At 41.6% G+C, this 24,065-nt stretch overlaps 1 protein-coding gene across 4 annotated transcripts in view; it reads right to left on the bottom strand.

Moving 5' to 3' along the window:
- The window catches only part of Grip84 (Gamma-tubulin ring protein 84), a 176,122-nt gene that overhangs the window by 13,992 nt on the left and 138,065 nt on the right, over positions 1-24,065 (bottom strand). For 3 of the 4 annotated variants that reach the window (XM_070096997.1, XM_070096998.1, XM_070097000.1), the window contains one exon: positions 6,308-6,474. In XM_070096997.1, the coding sequence (XP_069953098.1) occupies positions 6,308-6,474 (167 nt within the window). Of the gene's footprint in view, positions 1-6,307; positions 6,475-9,641; positions 9,814-24,065 lie in introns of those variants that run through there. The other variant, XM_070096999.1, reaches the window with a different exon arrangement.

The raw sequence follows: 24,065 nt of genomic DNA, 5'->3' as shown, positions 1-24,065 counted from the left end.
TATTTGTATTGTACCATACTGTACATTTATTGATAAATGAATAAAAGTTTATTCTACTTTCAGTACTAGTATTTAGTTAGTAATTATTTGTTTTACTTATTCAGTAACAGTAGGTATTTATTTACTTATAAATTTATCATATACAGTGGACCCCCGCATACCGGACGCATCGCATACCGTACAATCCGCATACCGGACGCTTTGATCGCAAAAATTTTGCCTCGCATACCGCCCAAAAACCCGCTCACCGCCCTTCGTCCGAGACGCGTCCAATGTGCGGCCTGAGCCACGCTCACATGTTCCGCCGGTGGCATTGTTTACCAGCCAGCCTCCGTGGTAACATCCAAGCATACAATCGGAACATTTCGTATTATTACAGTGTTTTTGGTGATTTTTTCTGGAAAATGAGTGACCATGGGCCCCAAGAAAGCTTCTAGTGCCAACCCTACAGCAATAAGGGTGAGAATTACTATGGAGATGAAGAAAAAGATCATTGATAAGTATGAAAGTGGAGTGCGTGTCTCCGAGCTGGCCAGGTTGTATAATAAACCCCAATCAACCATCGCTACTATTGGTGGTACAGCTGCTGCTGTTGCTGTAGCATCGTCTGCTGCTGCTGTAGCATCGTCTGCTGCTGCTGTAGCATCGTCTGCTGCTGCTGTAGCATCGTCTGTTGCTGCTGTAGCATCGTCTGTTGCTGCTGTACCACCGTCAGCTGCTGCTGCTGCTGTAGCATCGTCTGCTGCTGCTGTAGCATCGTCTGTTGCTGCTGTAGCATCGTCTGTTGCTGCTGTACCACTGTCAGCTGCTGCTGCTGCTGCTGCTGCTGTAGCATCGTCTGCTGCTGCTGTAGCATCGTCTGTTGCTGCTGTACCATCGTCTGTTGCTGCTGTACCACCGTCAGCTGCTGCTGCTGCTGTAGCATCGTCTGCTGCTGCTGCTGCTGTAGCATCGTCTGCTGCTGCTGTAACATCGTCAGTTGCTGCTGTAGCATCGTCTGCTGCTGCTGTAGCATCGTCTGTTGCTGCTGTAGCATCGTCTGTTGCTGCTGTACCACCGTTGTTGGTGTGGCTTATTGAGAATACCAAGAAACAATTAACCCCAGAGGATTTGCCACCCAAGATAACCCAAAAAAGTCAGTGTCATCGAAGACTGTCTAACTTATTTCCATTGGGGTCCTTAATCTTGTCTCCCAGGATGCAACCCACACCAGTCGACTAACACCCAGGTGAACAGGGAAAATGCCTGGAACTAGTGCTCATATTGGTGAATTTAGAGCCAGCAAAGGTTGGTTTGAGAGATTTAAGAATCGTAGTGGCATACACAGTGTGATAATGCCTGTTCTGGAAGAAAATACCAAACAGGACCTACAGTACTCAGGAGGAAAAGGCACTCCCAGGACACAGTGTCTCATCAGTCATTGCTACATCTTCAATAAAGGTAAGTGTCATTTATTCTTCATTTAGTAGAGTAGTACATGCACAATATATATTGTGCATGTACTACTCTACTATTGCGCATGTATCCTTCTCTTTGTGTGTAGGAAAATGTATATTTCATGTGGTAAAAACTTTTTTTTCATACTTTTGGGTGTCTTGCACGGATTAATTTGATTTCCATTATTTCTTATGGGGAAAATTCATTCGCATACCGAACATTTCGCATAACAGCCAGCCCTCTTGCACGGATTAAGGTCGCTATGCGGGGGTCCACTGTATATTCATACTCGATTTGTAATATTTTCAACTTATGATATGGGTCATTGGAACGTAACCCCATCATAAGTCTAGGAGCACCTGTACACGTAATCAATAATTCGCTTTAATGGTACCATTAGCTCATCAACACCATGACATTAAACCTCAACAATGCAGGAATGTATACACAAGAAAAGCTAGAATATGATACATGAAAGATGTAGTGTAATTAATACTATTAACCTTTTGTCGTCTCTTACGTAGATCTAAATTACTGACACTGGTGTTGCTCGCGTATACTTGTTTTTAGCTTAGCTCCCTCACATAAACTGAGGTAAATTTTGTTCTAAACATGAGGGAATGGGTCTGTGCAGCAAGTGTGCATGGTGTGAATAAAAAAAAAAAAAAATCCTGGGGAAAAAGCAAACCTCTGATCTTGTGTTTGGTTTAAAACTGACTTTGAAGTATTCTTATTGATAAAATGGAAGATATACTACTAAAATACAGATAATTTTTGAATATTTTTGTTTTTATCTTTAATAAAATTACCCCAGGGTAGTTCTGATAATGGGCAGTTTCTTATGCTCAATCAACAGAATAGAAGGCATACTAGCATATGAGCCAAGACTTCAGTTGAACTTGGCAAAGGAATTGACTTAAAATAGAACTCATAATGGGCAGAATACCAGGTGTGTAAATTACACCCTGGATGCCAACTTTCTGCCCGCATATTATCAAAAAGAAGCGCTAAACCTACAAGGGTCATTTCACCTGCGTAATTACAAAAAGTATGAAAATAGATGGAAAAGTTATGGTGTCATTACATTCAGAAATAGATTCTTTACCTGGTAGTCACTCCCTCCCAAACCTTACCTATAAGGCTTATGCAATGGAGAATACTGAAGTGTTATTATATTTATTAACACACTGGCCGATTCCCACCAAGGCAGGGTGGCCCGAAAAAGAAAAACTTTCACCATCATTTACTCTATCGCTGTCTTGCCAAAAGGGTGCTTTACACTACAGTTTTTAAACTGCAACATTAACACCCCTCCTTCAGAGTGCAGGCACTGTACTTCCCATCTCCAGGACTCAAGTCCGGCCTGCCAGTTTCCCTGAATCCCTTCATAAATGTTACTTTGCTCACACTCCAACAGCACGTCAAGTATTAAAAACCATTTGTCTCCATTCACTCCTATCAAACACGCTCACTCATGCCCGCTGGAAGTCCAAGCCCCTCACACACAAAACCACCTTTACCCCCTCCCTCCAACCTTTCCTAGGCCGACCCCTACCCCGCCTTCCCTCCACTACAGACTGATACACTCTTGAAGTCATTCTGTTTCACTCCATTCTCTCTACATGTCCGAACCACCTCAACAGCCCTTCCTCAGCCCTCTGGACAACAGTTTTGGTAATCCAGCACCTCCTCCTAACTTCCAAACTACGAATTCTCTGCATTATATTCACACCACACATTGCCCTCAGACATGACATCTCCACTTCCTCCAGCCTTCTCCTCGCTGCAACATTCATCACCCATGCTTCACACCCATATAAGAGCGTTGGTAAAACTATACTCACATACATTCCCCTCTTTGCCTCCAAGGACAAAGTTCTTTGTCTCCACAGACTTTTAAGTGCACCGCTCACCCTTTTCCCCTCATCAATTCTATGATTCACCTCATCTTTCATGGACCCATCTGCTGACACATCCACTCCCAAATATCTGAATACATTCACCTCCTCCATACTCTCTCCCTCCAATCTTTCATCACCTAATCTTTTTGTTATCCTCATAACCTTACTCTTTCCTGTATTCATTGAAGTGTTCTTTCGAAAAATCTCTTAGGGTCAAGTGAGTGTCTGAGGTCACATTAAAGCACCTTTCAAACATTGCTTTGGTGTAGAGTTTTTTAAAGTTTGAAATGACCTGCTGGTCCATGGGCTGGAGGAGAGGAGTGGTATTCGATGGCAAGAACTTTACTGTGATGAACCCAAACTCCTTCAGAATTAGGTCATCCAAGTTTGGAGGATGAGCAGATGCACTGTCCATTACTAGGAGGCACTTGAGATCCAATTTCTTTTCCAGGAGGTAATTCTTCACACTAGGGCCAAACGTTTCATTGAACCACTTGACGAAAATGTCCCTCTTGACCCATGCCTTATTATTAGATCTCCAAAACACACACAATTTACTCTTCATTACATTGTTTTTCTTGAACTCTGGGATTTTCAGAATGGTACACTAGTAACGGCTTCACTTTGAAATCCCCACTAGCATTAGCACAGAACATGAGCGTCAGCCTGTCTTTCATAGGCTTGTGTCCTGGCAGTGCCTTTTCTTCCTGAGTAATGTAGGTCCTCTTTGGCATTTTCTTCCAAAAGAGACCTGTTTCGTCACAATTGAACACTTGTTCAGGTTTCAGTCTTTCAGCCTCTATGTACTCCTTGAATTCCTGCATATATTTTTCAGCCACTTTTTGGTCCGAACTGGCAGCCTCACCATGCCTTATCACACTGTGTATGCCAGTACGCTTCTTAAATCTCTCAAACCAGCCTTTGCTGGCCTTAAATTCACTCACATCACCACTAGTTGCAGGCAATTTCTTTACCAAATCGTCATGCAACTGCCTAGCCTTTTCACAAATTAGCAACATCATAAGACTATCGCCTGCTAATTGTTTCTCGTTTATCCACACCAATAATAACTTCTCAACATCTTCGAGTACTAGTGATCTCATTTTTGTCAGCATATTTACCCCCTTTGCAACAACAGCTTCCTTGATTTCCTTTTTCTTGGCTATGATGGAAGATATGGTTGTATGGGATTTGTTATACATCCTGGCTAGTTCGCCCACACGTATGCCACTTTCATATTGTTCAATGATGTTTTTCTTAAATTCAATCATATTTCTCACCTTTTTTACCAAAGGCTTGGCACTAGGAGCTTTCTTTGGAGCCATGATAGCTTATTTAGCACTTGCAAGCATTAAAATGAATGGAATATTATGAAATATTTCGTATGAACATGTGAGGGGACCGTCGCTCACTGGTAAACAATGGCACACTGGCTGGGAAGGGAGGCTGAGGCGGCTCAGAGCCGTGAGTACGCGTCTAGGACGAAAGACGATTAGCGAGTTAACGGACCATTTGCAAGCCAATGTTTAGACGAAATAACGTGACTATTTCCGAAATGAACGACTTTCAGGCCAGACGATTATTGAGGGACTACTGTAGTAGACTAGCAACGGTTTAAGTTTGCAGTCCCCACTAGCATTACCACACAACAATAATGTTAGCCTGTCTTTCATGGGCTTGTGTCCTGATAATGATTTTTCTTATTGTGTGATGTAGGTTCCTTTAGGCATTCTTTTCCAAAAGAGACTGGTTTCGTCACAAAAAACTTGTTGAGGAATAAATCCCTCAATGTCTATATAGGTTTTAAATCTCTTAACTTTTCAGCCTCATCTCTGTTAACACTGGTAGCCATGCCTTACTACACTATGACTCCCACTACCCTTTTTATTCCTATCAAACCAGCCCCTACTTGCCTTAAATTCGTTACTGTTTCCCTGAGTTGTCTCACCTGACATCCCACTTATGACCGAGTTCCGTTCCGAGAAACCAGTCGTAAGTCAAAATGGACCTAAGTCGAACTTGACTACTGAACATGAACATCACATTTTTGTAATGACTATTTTATTGTTTTACTTTACTTTTTATGCTGTTAGTACTGTATTTTATACTGTAAGGTTTAGGATAAACACTGTGTACAACACAAATAGTTGTTTATTTCCCAGAAATTTGGCACAAAAAACACAGTCGTAAGTAGAGTGGTCGTAAGTCGAGCAGGTCGTAAGTCGGATGGTAGGTGTAACTGCTTTGCTTTTTGACAAATTACTTTTCAGAAACACTGTCACTAGCCAATATTTTTTCTTAATCCACACTAGCAAAAGTTTTTCCATTTCTTCAAATTATCTGTGACCTCTTCACAGAAAGAATCCTCACTCCTTTTTCTACATCAGCCCCTTTTATTGCCTCTTTATTTTCAATATGGACAAAATGGTGGATTTTGCCATACCATATTGAGTGGCCAGGTCCAACACACGTGTTTCACTTTCCCACTTAACAATGAGTTCTTTTTTTCACTTTAATTGTTGTTATCAATGCTTTCCTTTTAGGCTTGTTTGGATCACTATTCTTTTTTGGGCTATGATTAGTTATTTTCAATGGAAATATTTAAAAAAAATCACCACAGAATAACAATGAAATACCAAAATGTTTCATGGAGCTTGTATGAACGATGCTTAACGAATGAAAGCTGACGAGAGACTGAGCTTGTGATGCTTTGTTTAGGTCGAATATCAGGGCAACATCAGAATACTGAGTCAAATTTTTCTTAAAAAGTTGGACAAATATATGAGTTGTATGAATACTGAGGTTCCACTGTACACAGGTTTAGAAATTCATGGAAAACAACAAATATCAAAGCCATAGCATTCCAAAAATTTAATGCTTAATTCAAAATTACTTATTCAAACTTAAAAAAAACCAACCTCATGACATTAAAAATGTATTAGAAGAACTCAGTAAGAGAATTTACTTACCTATATATTACATTAACCAACGCATCATTGTAGTTGTCCCGTCCCATTTCCGATATTCTTTCCATAAGTGTATAGATCATGCCTGAGAACTGAAGTTCAAACCTTGATATGGTCTGCTCAAAGCTTTGGCTGTCTTCATGTATAGTTGCTGCTGGCTCTGGGGATTCCTACCATGAAGTAACACATCCAGTCAATGTTATATACAGTATGTATAAAATATAAATATAAATAAACATATATTTATATTTATATTAATTTACCTCTTGAACAAATTTAAGGTTGTTTATAAATATTCTTTTATTATAAATAGACATTTGAATATACAGCCAGAAGGTACAATACTTTTTCATGTCACACATAAATAAAAACATATTTTTGCAAGGGAATAAGAAATTGATATGTATAAAAAAAAAGCCTAGGAAATTATTCCTTTGTAAATTTTTAACATTAAATCTTAATACAATTCATGCCACTTTTTCTTTGATAAAATTAGTAAAAATTTTAATAGCATTCTCATGGTAAATCAAAACATAAAATGAGGATTACAGGCAGAGCATCTCCTACTATAATCACAAGCAAAAATGCCTAAGGAATTAACTAGAAGACCACAGCACTACTCATGATTTAGCCTTCTTGCCTTGATATCTTTTTTAAGCATAAAACATATTCAATAACAGATAAATTATGCATCACAAAATTGGATGGTCTTGTATAAACAGTACCTATCACTGTAAATTAATGTTACAAGAAAAACTTTATAGAAAATATTTTAAATGCATTTGTCTTTTTTTTTCTCTCTCTCTAAGCAATGACTCTTTTTTACACAAACAAGAATTATACATACAGATGCTTCAAAAATAAAACAGGCAATACATGACATTAGTGACATGTATTTAAAGTGGAAGGTTACATGCAAAATCTTTTACTTATTTTCAAAGAAAAATGTATATATCACCAAGTCATGTTAAATCATTGCCATATTCTCTAAATGCCTAAACCACCTCAGCAATCCCTCCTCAGGCCCTTTGTGACCTCACACTGTCTTTAATTTCTACACTTCAAACTCTTGGCATAATCACATTACACATGCCTCCAGTCTCTAGCCTTCTTGCTGCAATATTCAAAGCCCATGCCTTGCACCCATACAAAATAAATATTGTGCAAGACTGGTATACAATACCGACAAGATGAAAGTTAAGACACTTGTGCAACATCTGGTTATCTTTATTGTAGACGTTTCGCCATCCAGTGGCTTTATCAATACAAATTCTTGGACATAATAAGAAAAACGAAGAACTATATACAAAAGATGAGGTAATCAGTCCCTCGGCCTTGGAGGTGGTGTTTAGAGCACCATGGTTGTAGAGATTCTGAAGCACAGGCAAGGAGACAGTCTCCTTGCCTGTGCTTCAGAATCTCTACAACCACGGTGCTTTAAACACCACCTCCAAGGCCGAGGGACTGATTACCTCATCTTTTGTATATAGTTATTCGTTTTTCTTATTATGTCCAAGAATTTGTATTGATAAAGCCACTGGATGGCAAAACGTCTACAATAAAGATAACCAGATGTTGCACAAGTGTCTTAACTTTCATCTTGTCGGTATTGTATACCAGTCTTGCACAACTTGTCAGGCACTGCAACATCATGGTATCTTGATTCAGAGGACATCTACATGACTTTCTTCAAGACTTCTACAACTAGCCCATCAATTTGGGAAGGACCTACTTCCACTGGGGAATCCCGCCTACCAGTGACTATGCCCTCGTCTGCTACACGTCCCTTCAGTGACGCCTATATAAGCGCCAGTCTCCTTGCCTGTGCTTCAGAATCTCTACAACCACGGTGCTCTAAACACCACCTCCAAGGCCGAGGGACTGATTACCTCATCTTTTGTATATAGTTCTTCATTTTTCTTATTATGTCCAAGAATTTGTATTGATAAAGCCACTGGATGGCAAAACGTCTACAATAAAGATAACCAGATGTTGCACAAGTGTCTTAACTTTCAAAATAAATATTAATAATGTTAAGTAAACCAGGGCTGAAATAAGTGATTAATTCTGCTGGATACTTTTCAAAAACTTTTTGAAGAAAAACTTTTAATGTTGAGGCTTTATCCACCAGAATTAAGGACAATTTTCTATGTCAAAGACTGGTTTGTTAGGAAAACAGTGAGAGGCTATGTATTGGTTCAGTAGGCTGGAACCTACTAACTGTACTTTAGCAGTCCTAAAAGCATCGAAGCAAACCTGAATCAGTGCTTATTTTCCTACCTCTCATTATCACATATTTCCATACTTCAGTACCAAAAGTGCTTGAACTCTGAAGGAGGGATGAGGATATTGCAGTCAAAGGGTAATCTGACTTGTAATGTCAGCATACTTCTGGACAGCAATTGAATAAATAATGGTAAATGTTTTTTCTTTGGTTACCCTGCTATTATAGATGATGGAAGGTGCTTCAACAGACTTAAGCATTTTATTAATATACAAAGCAATAAAATGTAGGTACAGTATTTACCGTAATACGTATTCAGGATTCTCTGTATTTCAACATATATGTTGGTACACAAAGTATGCGTGATATGCTGTTGGTGATATTTGACTCGGAAATGACTATAAAGAATAATTTGGTGAATCTTACCACAAAGGCAGCCAAAAACATGGTAATAAGGCCTAACTTGTACCTGATCGACAACACAGACTGCAAAACTCTCTATATGTGGTACAAGTTTGCTCTCACCTTGAGTGTGCACTACTCTACTACATTTCCAGCTTCTGGACAAGATTGAAAACCATGCAAGGTGACTCACCTGTCACCTTGATCAAGCTTGGTTGGATCTATTATTTCAGGAAAGCCTTCAAAACTAATACAGTGGACCCCTGGTTTACGATATTATTTCATTCCAGAAGTATGTTCAGGTGCCAGTACTGAATGAATTTGTTCCCATAAGGAATATTGTGAATTAGATTAGTCCATTTCAGACCCCCAAACATTCACGTGCAAACGCACTTACATAAATACACTTACATAACTGGTCGCATTGGGAGGTGATCATAAAGCGGGGGTCCACTGTATTTCTATTAGAAGTTTCACTTAGACTGTGAACTTCTTAAGGATATCAGTTATTATATCAGCTAACCATTTCTCAAATGATTTGCATTTTGAAAAATTTCTCACATGATACTGGCATTAACCCTATCTCAAACTTGCTCTCAGGGTCAAAGAATTTATAAAAAAAAAAAATATTTATTTTATGAAATAGAAATTTTTTTTCCCAAAAGCAATGAAACCAAAAGTACAAAATTTGACAGAAAACTTACAGAATTACGCTCTTGCAAGGGTAGCGGTCTTGGTGATATTTATGCATCAGCGATTCTGCCCACTTTGCGCCCTATCTTTGGCCAATTCCATTGTTCCAGTCAACCAAACACTGCAGCAGGCCTACTGGCCCATGCAAGGCAAGTCCAAGTCCCCCTCTGGCCCAAGCCAATACCCCAACCTAGTCAGGTAAGGTCAGGTCATATTCACTAAAGGAAGGAGCAAGGCATCTGACCTAGTAGCACATGCTAGTCAGGTCCAACTCTCACCCACCCACACCCACTCATGTATTTATCTAACCTATTTTTACAATTACACAATGTTTTAGCTTCTATGACAGTACTCAGGAGTTTGTTCCACTCATCCACAACTCTATTACCAAACCAGTGCTTCCCTATATCCTTCCTGAATCTGAATTTTTACAACTTAAAACCACTGCTGTGAGTCCTGTCTTGGCTAGATATTTTTAGCACACTATTTACATCCCCAATATTTATTCCTGTTATTTTATTTTTATTATCACACTGGCTGATTCCCACCAAGGCAGGGTGGCCCGAAAAAGAAAAACTTTCACCATCATTCACTCCATCACTGTCTTGCCAGAAGGGTGCTTTACACTACAGTTTTTAAACTGCAACATTAACACCCCTCCTTCAGAGTGCAGGCACTGTACTTCCCATCTCCAGGACTCAAGTCCGGCCTGCCGGTTTCCCTGAATCCCTTCATAAATGTTACTTTGCTCACACTCCAACAGCACGTCAAGTATTAAAAACCATTTGTCTCCATTCACTCCTATCAAACACACTCACGCATGCCTGCTGGAAGTCCAAGCCCCTCGCACACAAAACCTCCTTTACCCCCTCCCTCCAACCTTTCCTAGGCCGACCCCTACCCCGCCTTCCTTCCACTACAGACTGATACACTCTTGAAGTCATTCTGTTTCGCTCCATTCTCTCTACATATCCGAACCACCTCAACAACCCTTCCTCAGCCCTCTGGACAACAGTTTTGGTAATCCCGCACCTCCTCCTAACTTCCAAACTACGAATTCTCTGCATTATATTCACACCACACATTGCCCTCAGACATGACATCTCCACTTCCTCCAGCCTTCTCCTCGCTGCAACATTCATCACCCACGCTTCACACCCATATAAGAGTGTTGGTAAAACTATACTCTCATACATTCCCCTCTTTGCCTCCAAGGACAAAGTTCTTTGTCTCCACAGACTCCTAAGTGCACCACTCACTCTTTTTCCCTCATCAATTCTATGATTCACCTCATCTTTCATAGACCCATCCGCTGACACGTCCACTCCCAAATATCTGAATACATTCACCTCCTCCATACTCTCTCCCTCCAATCTGATATCCAATCTTTCATCACCTAATCTTTTTGTTATCCTCATAACCTTACTCTTTCCTGTATTCACCTTTTTGTCCATTTATATACCTTAGTTATATCCCCCCTAATTCTACACCTTTCTAGAGAGTGCAGATTCAAGGCCCTCAGTTTATCCTCATAGGAAATTATTATTATTATAATCAAAAAGAATCTAGGTAGTAGGCTGGTAGACAGCAACCACCCAGGGAGGTACTACCGTCCTGCCAAGTGAGTGTAAAACGAAAACCTGTAATTGTTTTACACGATGGTAGGATTGCTGGTGTCCGTTTTTCTGTCTCATGAACATGCAATGTTTCAGGTACGTCTTGCTACTTCTATTTACACTTAGGTCACACTACACATACATGTACAAGCATATATATACATACATACCCTTCTGGGGTTTTTTCTATTTTCTTTCTAGTTCTTGTTTATTTCCTCTTATCTCCATGGGGAAGTGGAACAGAATTCTTCCTCCATAAGCCATGCGTGTCGTAAGAGGCGACTAAAATCCCGGGAGCAAGGGGCTAGTAACTCCTTCTCCTGTATATATTACTAAATGTAAAAGAAGAAACTTTCGTTTTTCCTTTTGGGCCACCCCACCTCGGTGGGATACAGCCGGTGTGTTGAAAGAAAAGAAAGAATCAAAAAGAAGCGCTAAGCCACAAGGGCTATAGAGCGCTGCAGGGTAGGGAAGGAAGCGAGGGTATCGGGAGGCAGAAGGGGGAAAGGATGATAAGTAGGTTACAGAAAGCAGCGGGGCAGGGAATAGTGAGGGGGTAGAGGGTAGCAAGAGATTGAGGTAGAAAGGGCTGAAGGTATCATCATCAGAGTTTGTGGAGTAAGTCAGTTGTTGTCAAAAAGTCAGTGAGAGAGTCCGGATGAAAGGTGGGTCCATCAGCAAGAAGGGAAGGTAAAGAGAGGGCAGCAGAGCGAAGACGACGTTGGAGGTAAATTCTGCGTGCTCGTTGATGAATGTGGCTGACCGATACTGGAACCTGTCAATTCTCACAAAGAGGAGCAGGGCGCCTCTCCATGAGATATCCATGAGTATGATGAGTATGGCCAATACGAAGGCGAGAGAGAGTAGTCTCCCAACCTCAACAATGGTGACAAGAAGGCGGCCAGTAACCTATATTCGGTTTAATAGAACGAAGTTTGTTATTGAGCAGAGCAGACCAACGTTGTTGCCAACGGATGTGAAGGTGGGTAGCTATTACAGCAAAATAGTCTGGAAATGGAACACCTCTATATGAAATTGGTAGGTCATGTACTGCTGACCGCGCAGCAGTATCTGCCTGTTCATTGCCCTGTACGTCAACATGACCAGGATCCCAACAAAAAACAATATGCTTGGTAGAGATACGGCGTAGCCAAAGTTGGATACGGAGAACTAGGGGGTGAGGTGTATCAAATTTCCGTATAGCCTGTAGAGCACTAAGGAAGTCTGAGACAACCACAAATGATGACACAGGCATAGATGCGATACGAATAAGTGCTGCAAGAATGGCATACAATTCTGCAGTAAAAATACTAGCCGAAGATAGTAAATGCCCTCGCACGATGCTGTCCGGAAACACTGCTGCGAATCTGACGCCGTCAGAAGATTTAGAGCCATCTGTGTACACGGCGATGGCATGAGAATGAGAGTGGAAGTGGTCAAGAAAAAGAGAGTGGGAAGGCACCGTAGGCAGTTGGGCTTTCGAGCAAGGGAGTGAGAAAGAACAGACTCGAACAGCTGGAACTTTCCCGGGGGGTTCTGTAACAAACTGTTTTAAAAAAACAATCCCGAATTGTATCAAGAAAGTCACTCGACTCTAAATTTCCTATCAAATTGCTCCAGTCAATTTGTCTTAAAGTTAAAATATCCCATTAGCACAACATTTTCGTATGTAGATGCTTTATGAATTTTGTCCCATAGAAGTTTACTGCACTCCCTGTCAAGGTTTGGGGGCCTATAAATTACACCCAAGATTAGTTTTTCACAGCTCTCGAGAAGCTGTAACCAAACAGATTCAGTGGCCGACACTTCTAATTTTATATCTTGTCTAACACAACAATTTAAATTGTCTCTGACATATATCACTACTCCACCACACTTCTTGTTGATCCTATCAGTATGAAATAATTTATAGCCTTGTATGTGACATTCAGAAGGCATTTCTCTATCTTTCAGATTGAGCCAGGTCTCTGTTATAGCAATAATATCTATGCTTCTTTGTACTTGCAATTAATCTTAGCTCATCTACATCTTATTTCTTAAACTCTTGCTATTAGTATAGTATACCTTAAGGTAGCTAGTCTTTCGCTGCCCTCTGCTGTCTCCCTTTGTTTGCTGACCTGATCCACTGTCTTTATTTGTAACTTTATGATTAATGTCTTTTAAACATTTACTGTTTTCAACTCTGGTATTGCAGCCTGACTGTTTCCCACACACAAACCCATACCCCTATCTTCTATCAGTTTAAAATCCTAGACATGTTAGCAATGGCTCTCTCAATAAGAGTTCGCAAGTGCTACCACTCCTACCCCAGAGAGATGCATCCCATCCCTTGCATACATATCATGTTTGACATAAAAGTTGTCCCAGTTGTCAATGAATGGGATTGCAAATTCCTTGCAGTATCTGTCTAGCCAGCAATTTATACCAATTGCCCTAGACAACCATTCATTGCCCACTCCCCTTTTAGGCAAGATGCTACATATGATTGGGACCCCTCTCTTAGACCTAATTATATCTATAGCTGACTGTACTTATCTAGCAGCTCTTCTCTCCTACCCTTCCTGATATCATTTCCACCAGCACTGAGACAGATAATGGGCTAGTTCCCATTACCTGACATATTATCCAACCTGTTGACTATGTCACCAACACCAGCTCCAGGGAAGCACACTCTCTCACCTTCTTATTCCTATTACAGAAAGCACAGTCCATATTTCTTACCTGTGGTCCATATATCGATTGAGTACAAGAAACTACCCATTTACCTATTTCAACTACCCAACAAAATTATCAGAAAACTGTAGTTTGGCCAATTTCACACAAAATAAAAAAATTGGCAAATTTAAAAATAGTGTCCAGAATAAACAACGTAGACATTCCTGGTACAAAAAAAAAAAAAATCCATTCCTTAGTCACGTCTCCAGGCCCCTCTTATATTATGCTTGCTTTCCATTTTAAGTTTTATTCACAGAAAAAAGTAAAAGATTAACTTTATGCAGACTACTGCATTATTGTAATAATTGCATAAACAATGTTACTGCATTCCTAAATGTGTATATTAGACTGGCAAGCTGGATGCATACTGGACAAGTGATGTCATTTGTGTATGCTGGAATATTGGCAAAAATCAAATATTTCCACTATTTAAGTTCAATTTCAAGCTACTTTTGATACCAATCAAAAGCATCTCTATTTCTGTAATATATCTTCCATTCTATCATATAAGACTAAGAAATCAAGAATACAACATTAAAAACCATACAAAAATACACCACAAAGTCGGTGTTTTAAACTAAAAATATAGTTGCCGTTTTTTTCCCATTATGCACTACTTGCTGCAGGATTTTTTTTCTTATATGGTGCACACTTACCACAGACCCATTCTCTCATACCTAGGCCCAAATTTACCACTCACAGCTTATCTGAGTGAGCCGAGCCTATGGCGTAGAACTATGGGACCGACCCTGGCTTCAAAGCCATGGTATTACTGGACCAACTCTCAAAATGTTAAACCTGCTTATTTGTAGTAACAGTACACAGACAGTGAAACCTTGGTTTAACAGACTAACTGATGAGATGGTTTTTCAAGATCATAACAGTAACAGACAATTCTGGATCTAACAGATACTGTACATACATTATGTACAATCACTGTACATACTATTAGACTTCTTGCAATGTATGGAACTCCTTAAAAAACATGGTACATTGGACCCTCGGTTATCGGCCGCTTCGCTTATCGGCCAACTCACTGGGCGTATGGGACACATCAACCCACCGTCAAAAGCCACTTGCGCATCAGTCTGGCTTTGTCTCTGGGTGAGTGAGGAAGCTTCTGCTCATTCATCCAAACATTTGATTGTAATCAATTGTTTTTTGTGGTCATCAATTTAAGTGCAATTCCAAAATAAGTGACCATGGCCCCAAAGAAAGTTCCTAGTAAAGTTCCTTTGGTAAAGAAAGTGAGAAACACGATGGAATTTAAGAAGAAGTTATTTAAAAGTATGAGAGTGGTACACAAATAACCCGCACATAAAAGAGAAAAGCTTACGACGACGTTTCGGTCTGACTTGGACAATTGACAAAGTCACACTAACCAGAGGTGGAGTAGGACGGCTATATATAGGCAGGAAGAGGTGATGGAAGTAGTAGTACAAGAAAGGTATATAATACCGACAAGATGAAATTAAGACACATGTGCAACACCCGGGCATCCCTATCATAGACGTTTTGCCATCCAGCCAGCCACTGGATGGCGAAACGTCCACAACAAAGACAACCAGACGCTGCACGTGAGGAGGAGGAGGAGGAGGAGGAGGAGGAGGAGGAGCAGGAGGAGGAGGAGGAGGAGGAGGAGGAGGAGGAGGAGGAGGAGGAGGAGGAGGAGGAGGAGGAGGAGGAGGAGGAGGAGGAGGAGGAGGAGGAGGAGGAGGAGGAGGAGGAGGAGGAGGAGGAGGAGGAGGAGGAGGAGGAGGAGGAGGAGGAGGAGGAGGAGGAGGAGGAGGAGGAGGAGGAGGAGGAGGAGGAGGAGGAGGAGGAGGAGGAGGAGGAGGAGGAGGAGGAGGAGGAGGAGGAGGAGAGGAGGAGGAGGAGGAGGAGGAGGAGGAGGAGGAGGAGGAGGAGGAGGAGGAGGAGGAGGAGGAGGAGGAGGAGGAGGAGGAGGAGGAGGAGGAGGAGGAGGAGGAGGAGGAGGAGGGAGGAGGAGGAGGAGGAGGAGGAGGAGGAGGAGGAGGAGGAGGAGGAGGAGGAGGAGGAGGAGGAGGAGGAGGAGGAGGAGGAGGAGGAGGAGAGGAGGAGGAGGAGGAGGAGGAGGAGGAGGAGGAGGAGGAGGAGGAGGAGGAGGAGGAGGAGGAGGAGGAGGAGGAGGAGGAGGAGGAGGAGGAGGAGGAGGAGGAGGAGGTTGTAGTAGTGGGAAATAAGGAGGACGAGCCAGTCAAATACAAAGGAAGGGGAGCACTTCAAGAGGGCTAGGTGCCCACTGAGGGAGAGCAAGCACACAGAGGTGCATGAAAGGGGAAGTGGGAAATAAATGAAGAAGGAACAGAAACATGAGACAGAAGAAAGACAACCCAGAGGAAAAGAGGAAAGGGGAAGAGGGAGAAGAAGAAAAAGAAAAAGAAAAAATAAGGAGTTAGGTTAAGTCACAGGAGTTCTGAAGTTTGGAGCATTTTACAATGTAGTGGGAGAGGAAGGCAACTACAGAGACGAAGTGTTAGGCTTGCCGACACTAACAATGCTCTTTTCTGTCATGTCAGAGATCATAGCCATCCTATTGACTGGTCTTCTGCTAAAACTGTCTTCCCTACTTCCAACTCGAACAGTTGCCGTCTAGTTGAATCCTCTCTAATATACAACTTTCCTTGTATGAACCTAAGCCCTGGCTTCGTGTCTGTAGATGCCTTCCTCTCCCACTACATTGTAAAATGCTCCAAACTTCAGAACACCCGTGACTTAACCTAACTCCTTATTTTTTCTTTTTTCTTTTTCTTTTTCTTCTTCTCCCTCTTCCCCTTTCCTCTTTCCTTTTCTCCTCTGGGTTGTCTTTCTCTCTTGTCTCGTGTTTCTGTTCCTTCTTCATTTATTTCCCACTTCCCCTTTCACGCACCTCTGTGCGCTTGCTCTCCCTCAGTGGGCACCTAGCTCTCTTGCAGTGCTCCCCTTCCTTTTTATTTGACTGGCTCGTCCTCCTTATTTCCCACTTCTACCACTACTACTACCTCTACTACTACTACTACTACTACAACTACTGATGAAATTAAGACACATGTGCGGCGTCTGGTTGTCTTTGTTGTGGACGTTTCGCCATCCAGTGGCTGGCTGGATGGCGAAACGTCTACGATAGGGATGCCCGGGTGTTGCGCATGTGTCTTAATTTCATCTTGTCGGTATTATATACCTTTCTTGTACTACTACTACTACTTCCATCACCTCTTCCTGCCTATATATAGCCGTCCTACTCCACCTCTGGTTAGTGTGACTTTGTCAATGGTCCAAGTCGGACCGAAACGTCGTTGTAAGCTTCTCTCTTTTATGTGCGGGTTATTTGTGTATCGTTCCAGTCACGGTATTGTGCCTTTTTGGTTATTTATGAGAGTGGTTTTCGAGTGCTAGAACTTGCCAGAATGTATGGGAAAAACAAATCAACAATCACTTCTATCCTGGCAAAAAAAGTAGAAATCAAGGAAGCTAATGTTGCGAAAGGAGTAAATATGCTAACCAAAAAAAAGGTCACCGATAATGGAAGACATGGACAAGGTACTGTTGTTGTGGATCACTGAAAAACAATTAGCGAGAGATAATGTTGTGGAGTCAATTATTTGTGAGAAGACAAGGCAATTGCAAGCGGATCTTATAAAGAAAATGCCTGGAACAAGTGTTGCTGTAAGTGAATTTCGGGCCAGCAAAGGCTGGTTTGAGAGATTTAAGAAGCGTAGTGGCATACACAGTGTGGTAAGGCATGGGGAGGCTGCAAGTTCTGACAAATGTATGGCTGAAAAATTTGTGCAGGAATTCAAAGGGTACGTAGAGGCTGAAGGATTCCTCCCCCAACAAGTGTTCAATTGTGATGACACTGGCCTCTTTTGGAAGAAATTGCCAAAGAGGACCTACATTATGCAAGAGGAAAAAGCACTGCCAGGACCCAAGCCTATGAAAGATAGGTTTACTCTTTTGTTCTGTAGTAATTTCAAAGTGAAGCCTTTACTGGTGTATCCCTGAAAATCCCATTGTGTTCAAGAAAAACAATGTCGTCAAGAAAAGTTTGTGTGTGATGTGGAAAGCTAATAATAAGGCATGGGTCACAAGGCACATTTTCAAATAGTGAGTCATTGATGTGTTTGGCCCGAGTGTGAAAAAATACCTCCTTGAAAATAAATTGCCACAAGTGCCTCCTGGTACTGGACAATGCTCCTGCTCATCCTCCACACGTGGAAGATCAGTTGTTTAGGGACTTCAGTTTTATAACAGTGAAGTTCTTGCCTCCTAACACCACTCCTCTCATCCAGTCCATGGACCAGCAGGTCATTTCTAACTTCAAAAAACTCTACACCCAAGCAATGTTTCAAAAGCGCTTTGAAGTGACCTGGGACACTGACTTGATCCTAAGAGAGTTCTGGAGGAATCACTTCAATATCCTCCATTGCGTAAGTCCTATAGGTAAGGCTTGGCAGGAAGCGACTTCCAGGACTTTGAATTCTAACCATACCATGGGCAGGATTTGAACCCACGGTCAGAGAGTCTCAAAACTCCAGACCGTCGTCATCAGATTGTGTCCAAGAGAGGGATTTTGAAGGGTTTGGGGCTGACCCTGAAGACCCTGTGCCTGTTGTGGAATCTATAGTGTCTTTGGGGAAGTCCATGGGGTTGGAAGTTAGTGGTGAGGATGTGGAAGAGTTGGTGGAGGACCACAGGTAAGAGCTAACCACTGAAGAGCTGAAAGACCTTCAACTGGAAGAGCAACAGACTGCAGCTGAGGCAATTGCTTCAGAGGAGGAGGAAGAGAGAGAGGAGAATGTGCCTTCTCCAAGATTAAGGACATGTGTACAAAGTGGAATGTGCTGCAAAGTTTTGTTGAAAAATATCACCCTGACCAAGCTGAAAGAAGCCATATCTGCAACATGTTCAGTGACAAAACCTTGTTCCACTTCAGGGAAATCTTAGAGAGATGCCAGAAACAGCTCTCCGGGCAGATGTTTTGTGCAACAGGGGTCTAGTGATTCTCAAGCTGGTCATAGTGGCATTACAAGACAAAGAAGGGAAGTAACCCCAGAGAGGGCTTTGATACCTGAAGTCCTTATGGAGGGGGATTCCCCTTCCAAACAATAAATCCTGTCTCTCCTCCTCCCTATCTAACATAAGCCAACAAGAGTTTTCAATAAAGGTATGTAATAGTGATTTAATTGTTCATGTATTTATTTTATTTAGTTCTCATTGTTTTTGTGTATGTAAAACTCTAATTAAACTTTACAAAAAAAAAAAAAAATTGTGAATATTTTCGGGTGTATTCACATTAATTGTATTCACTTTAATTCTTATGGGAAATATTATTTCGGTTGTAGGCCATTTCGGTTTTAATCCGACCTTCTGGAACAGATTACGGCCGATAACTGAGGGTCCACTGTATTAGACATACTATTAGACTTCTTGCAATGTATGGAACTCCTTAAAAAATAAGGTATTTGGCACAGTGGTATCTCAATAGATTTACAGATATATCTTGTACTGTATACGTATTTTTATTGTTGAAGTCTTCTTGTGGTGTGAGCATACACATCTCCTCTGAGCCTTTTCTTTTCAGTAGGAGGATTTAGTGCTAGGTAGTTACTGTGATTACCAGGCTGCAGATGAAATAGAATTTGTTAAGTGACTGCAACATTGTGGGTTTGATTCAAGTGCTAGCAGGTCCATTCCTGGTATCACCTTCACTCACACGTCTCAAACCTGTGGAGCTCTACATTAGAATCATTAATCTCACTGATAGCACATGTAGGTGTTAACAGTAAGTGGTTAAATTGTGGTAGGGGCAATGCACTTATGTCTGGAAGCCATAGTTAACATGGGCTGAGAGGGCAGCTGTTCCCATCATGCTCTGCATGAGGCACAAATCTTTTTATACATCACATACCTAGTGCACCGACTCATTCTCTCATGTTCAGTTTGCCACCTGCCACAAATTTAAAGACACCATGAATTGTGTGTACATGCTGCCCTGCCAACAAAAAGGTTACAGGGACAGAAATTAGACATACAAGTATGTCAAACACAGATTGGTCTCTTGGGCACTTACACATTGTATTGATAAAGTATTGGTAATAGGATTAAGTAACTTACCCTGTCCTAACAATTTTTTTTTTTTAGTAAATATGAGAATGCTCAGAAACTGATGGTGAAAAATGTGTAAGAGAACTGTGTAGAATGAAGAAGAAAACGTGTAAAATGAAAATGAATTGCAGTACCTTTCGCACACTGCTTAACCTGTTCAGTGGCTGTGCCGTAGTACTATGGCTTAGAGCTCAGGGTCCATCACATAGCACTCCTTGATGAGCTCAGCTCACTCAGATAAGCTGTGAATGATAAATTTTGGCCTAGATATGAGAGAATGGGACTGTGTGGTGAATTTGCTCCATGAAAAAAAATCCTGCCCCATGCAGTGCATAGGAAAAACAAAACTGGGACCATGCCTATGGTTTAACCCTTAAACTGTCCAAATGTAGATCTACATTCACCTGCGTAGCACTCCGAATATTTTGAAAAAAAAAAAAAAAATTGTACTGAATTAAAGAGGGCAATTTTCTGTATGGTATAAGACCAAAAAAAAAAAAAAAAAAAAAAAAAAATTAGGACCAGTACTTACCAAGATATAAAACCGGGAAGTTGGCACTAGATGCTCACCTGACTGCAACATCAAGTCCTGCCGCTTGCAGTAGGGTTGCCAATTTACCTTTTTTTCTCGTTTTTATTTTAATTTATATAATTTTTATGTTCTGATAATTACAATTAATAATAGTTCTTGTGATTTCATGGCCAATCTTTGTTCTGACACTAATATTAGGTACTGAAATAGTATTCGAATAGTCACAATCATGCCGACAGGTGAACATTTTCACCTGCCTTGGTCATTTACTATTGTCTAGAAATATACAGGTCACAGCAATGTTTTAGACACATGGGGTATGAAACTCCTTGAAGAATGGTGTTATGACAAGTGTCAGATAACTAGTTACAGCCAGTGACATTTGATGAATGTGAGCTGCTGCAGGGAACCCTGGCTTTATTTGTTTTCCCTGTTGCACACAAATATGTCTCTGTATGTCTGTCTGTCTGTCTGGCTCTGCTTATCTGTCTGTTTAGCTCTGCTTATGACTTAATGTCTGCCTGTGTGTGACTGTCTTTCTATCTGCTTGTCTCTGTCTCAGGGAGCGACTAGTAAACCTGTTGGTTAGTGGTTTATGTGCCACTCCCTGATTGCTGAGCAAATGACACTGCTATTACTTGTGTCATGTTTATTTATGTCTTATATCTACAAACATTGTATAGCACTTTGCCTGGAATTTTTGGGTTATCCTAGGTAATTTACACAATGTATAATAACTGTACTTATGTGTACATGTGAGAGACAGAGATAGAAAGAGATATAGACAGACAGATACAGAGACAGCCAAAGTCAGCCAGCCAGCCTGCCAAATATATAAGAACATAAGAAGGAACACTGCAGCAGGCATACTGGCACATGCAAGGCAGGTCCATGTCACCCTTCGGCTTACACCAATGACCCACCTAGTCAGGTCACATCCACTGAAGGAGGGAGCACGGCATCTGACCTAGTAGCACAAGCTAGTCAGGTCCAACTCACACCCACCCACACCCACTCATGTATATATCCAACCTATTTTTACTTTCCTCTTAAGCCTTTCAGGGTCCATCCCATAGATCTACGGCTTCACGTTGAGTGTCCAAACCATAGATCTACTCCAAAATTCTAGCGCCGTCAAATTTAGCGCGAAAGCGCTCATAGGCCTACATGTGAGAGAACGGGTCTGCATGGTGGGTGTGCGCCATACCATTGTGGGAACGCCGGCTCAGTTACCCTTGTTCACCATGCCTCGTTGCAAGTCAGCTCTCACTCCCTGGAAAATTGGGACTCTCCTCTTCCTATCTGATAGTTCTGACACTGATGGAAGTGGAAATGAAGACGAATTCTATGGCTTTGATCAGTTAGTGACCGAAAGGAATGACCAGGATATCGATAATAGTGCAGAAAACCCTGACGATCCTCAACCTTCTACCTCTGGTGTGGGCACTTGTGACTCACGGTCGGTTGTGCCTCAACGCAAGAGAAAACTAATATTTTCGCGTGGCCAGGCCTCTGACTTCAGTAATGATGATGATAGTGACGTGGACTGTGATTTTATTGTGCTTGACGATCATTCGAGTAGTGATAGTGAGGAGTCATATTCACCAGTGAAGCATCGGTATGTTCGCCGCCACATGCGCTCGGGTAGTGTACCCTATGCTGTGCCCAGGGGACGGAGTACATCCCGTGGCCCTACACCAGTTTTAGATAGTGATAGTGAGGATGATGTGGCTACACTTGGCATGGATAGACCACAGGCATCAGTGGATGGTGGTAGTGGTGATGGTAGTGGCACTGCCATGCGTGACTCACCAGCCCAGGCTGGGACCCACGCTGCTGACTCGTCAGTTCAAGGACAAAGCGGAGCGTCAGCCACCAGCCCACCACAACCACAACCACCCGCACAACCAGCCTATGATGTCCAGTATCCACCAGCAAACCGTATGTGGGATTGGCAGCAAAATCCCAATTTTGTTCCCAAGCCTCACCACTTTGATGACTCTCAAAGTGGAATTCTACCTACTTGTCCCCTTGGAACCACGGCCAATGAACTGGAATTCTTTGAATTATTCTTTGACCAGCCATTGATGGAAACTATTGTCAGGGAAAGTAATAAGTATTTTGAGTATACCATGGCAAATACGATCATATCACCACAGTCAAGACTACACAGGTGGAAAGAGACGACTGTTGCAGAAATGTATTTGCTTTTTGCAACAATAATGCTTATGCCTCATGTCTATAAGCATAATATAAAAGTATACTGGTCCACAGATCGGCTAATTTCTAGCCCGGTCTTCAGTGAAATCATCCCAGTGAACAGGTTTATCTTACTCTTACGTATGTTGCACTTCTCTGACAAAACCAGGCCTGACAGAAGTTCAGCACATACTTTTATCCATTCAAGAATGTTGTAATTGACGAGTCTTTGATTTTGTTCAAAGGTAGACTGTCATTCAAGCAGTATATACCGAGCAAGAGGAAACGCTTTGGTATAAAACTGTTTGTACTCTGTGACTGTGACAGTGGCCTGGTGTTGGATATTGTTGTATACACGGGAAGTAAAACATTGAAAGATACCAAGATGTTACTGGGTATCTCAGGTGACGTAGTGAGAAACATGATGGCACCTTATCTTGGTAAGGGGCATACATTATATACCGATAACTGGTACACAAGCCCATTACTCAGTGATTTCATGCGAGTGAACAAGACAGATGTGTGTGGCACAGTGCATTCTAATCGTAAACATATGCCCAGGCTCAACGCAGGTGCTCGTGGTGATGACGTGCAGGTGTTTACTGCCAATGACATCATGGCATTACGGTGGCATGACAAACGAGATGTCACATTGTTGACAACCATTCACCGTAATGAAATGCAAGACAGTGCCAAAGTTGATCGAGTGACTAATGAATGTATTCGAAAACCAGTGACAGTGATTGATTATACACAAAACATGCGCTTGGTTGACAAATGTGACATGCAGATTGGTTTTGTTGACTGTGTTCGTAAGAGTTACAAGTGGTACATGAAACTTTTTTTCCATCTCATGGACATTTCAATGCTCAATGCATATAATATGTACCAAATAAAGACTGGCAACAGACCACCGTATGGTGAATTTTGTTTGTCTGTTGTCAGACAACTCATAATGAAGTACCAGGTAAGAACACCTGCTATACAACAAGGTCCTCGAATTACTCAGGATATACCCAAGCGTTTGAGGAGGGAAGGTGATCATTTCATAATACAGCTTCCTTCAACTCAGAAGAAATTTGCTCAGAAGAGATGCATCGTCTGTGCACAAACAAAACGACGGCAACAAAGACGCAAAGACACTCGGTTTATGTGTGAGGAATGTAAGGTGCCTCTGTGCATGGTGCCTTGTTTCAAGGAGTTCCACAAGCTCCAGCAGTTCTAAAACCATGTCCTGTGATTGTAAATATGTAAATATATGATAGAACATTAGTA

The sequence above is a fragment of the Cherax quadricarinatus genome, chromosome 56 (assembly GCF_038502225.1).
Source record: "Cherax quadricarinatus isolate ZL_2023a chromosome 56, ASM3850222v1, whole genome shotgun sequence".
In the NCBI taxonomy this organism is placed as follows: Eukaryota; Metazoa; Arthropoda; class Malacostraca; order Decapoda; family Parastacidae; genus Cherax; species Cherax quadricarinatus.
The sequence above is the reverse complement of the archived record's forward strand: the minus strand, read 5'-3'. Positions and strand labels throughout refer to the sequence as shown.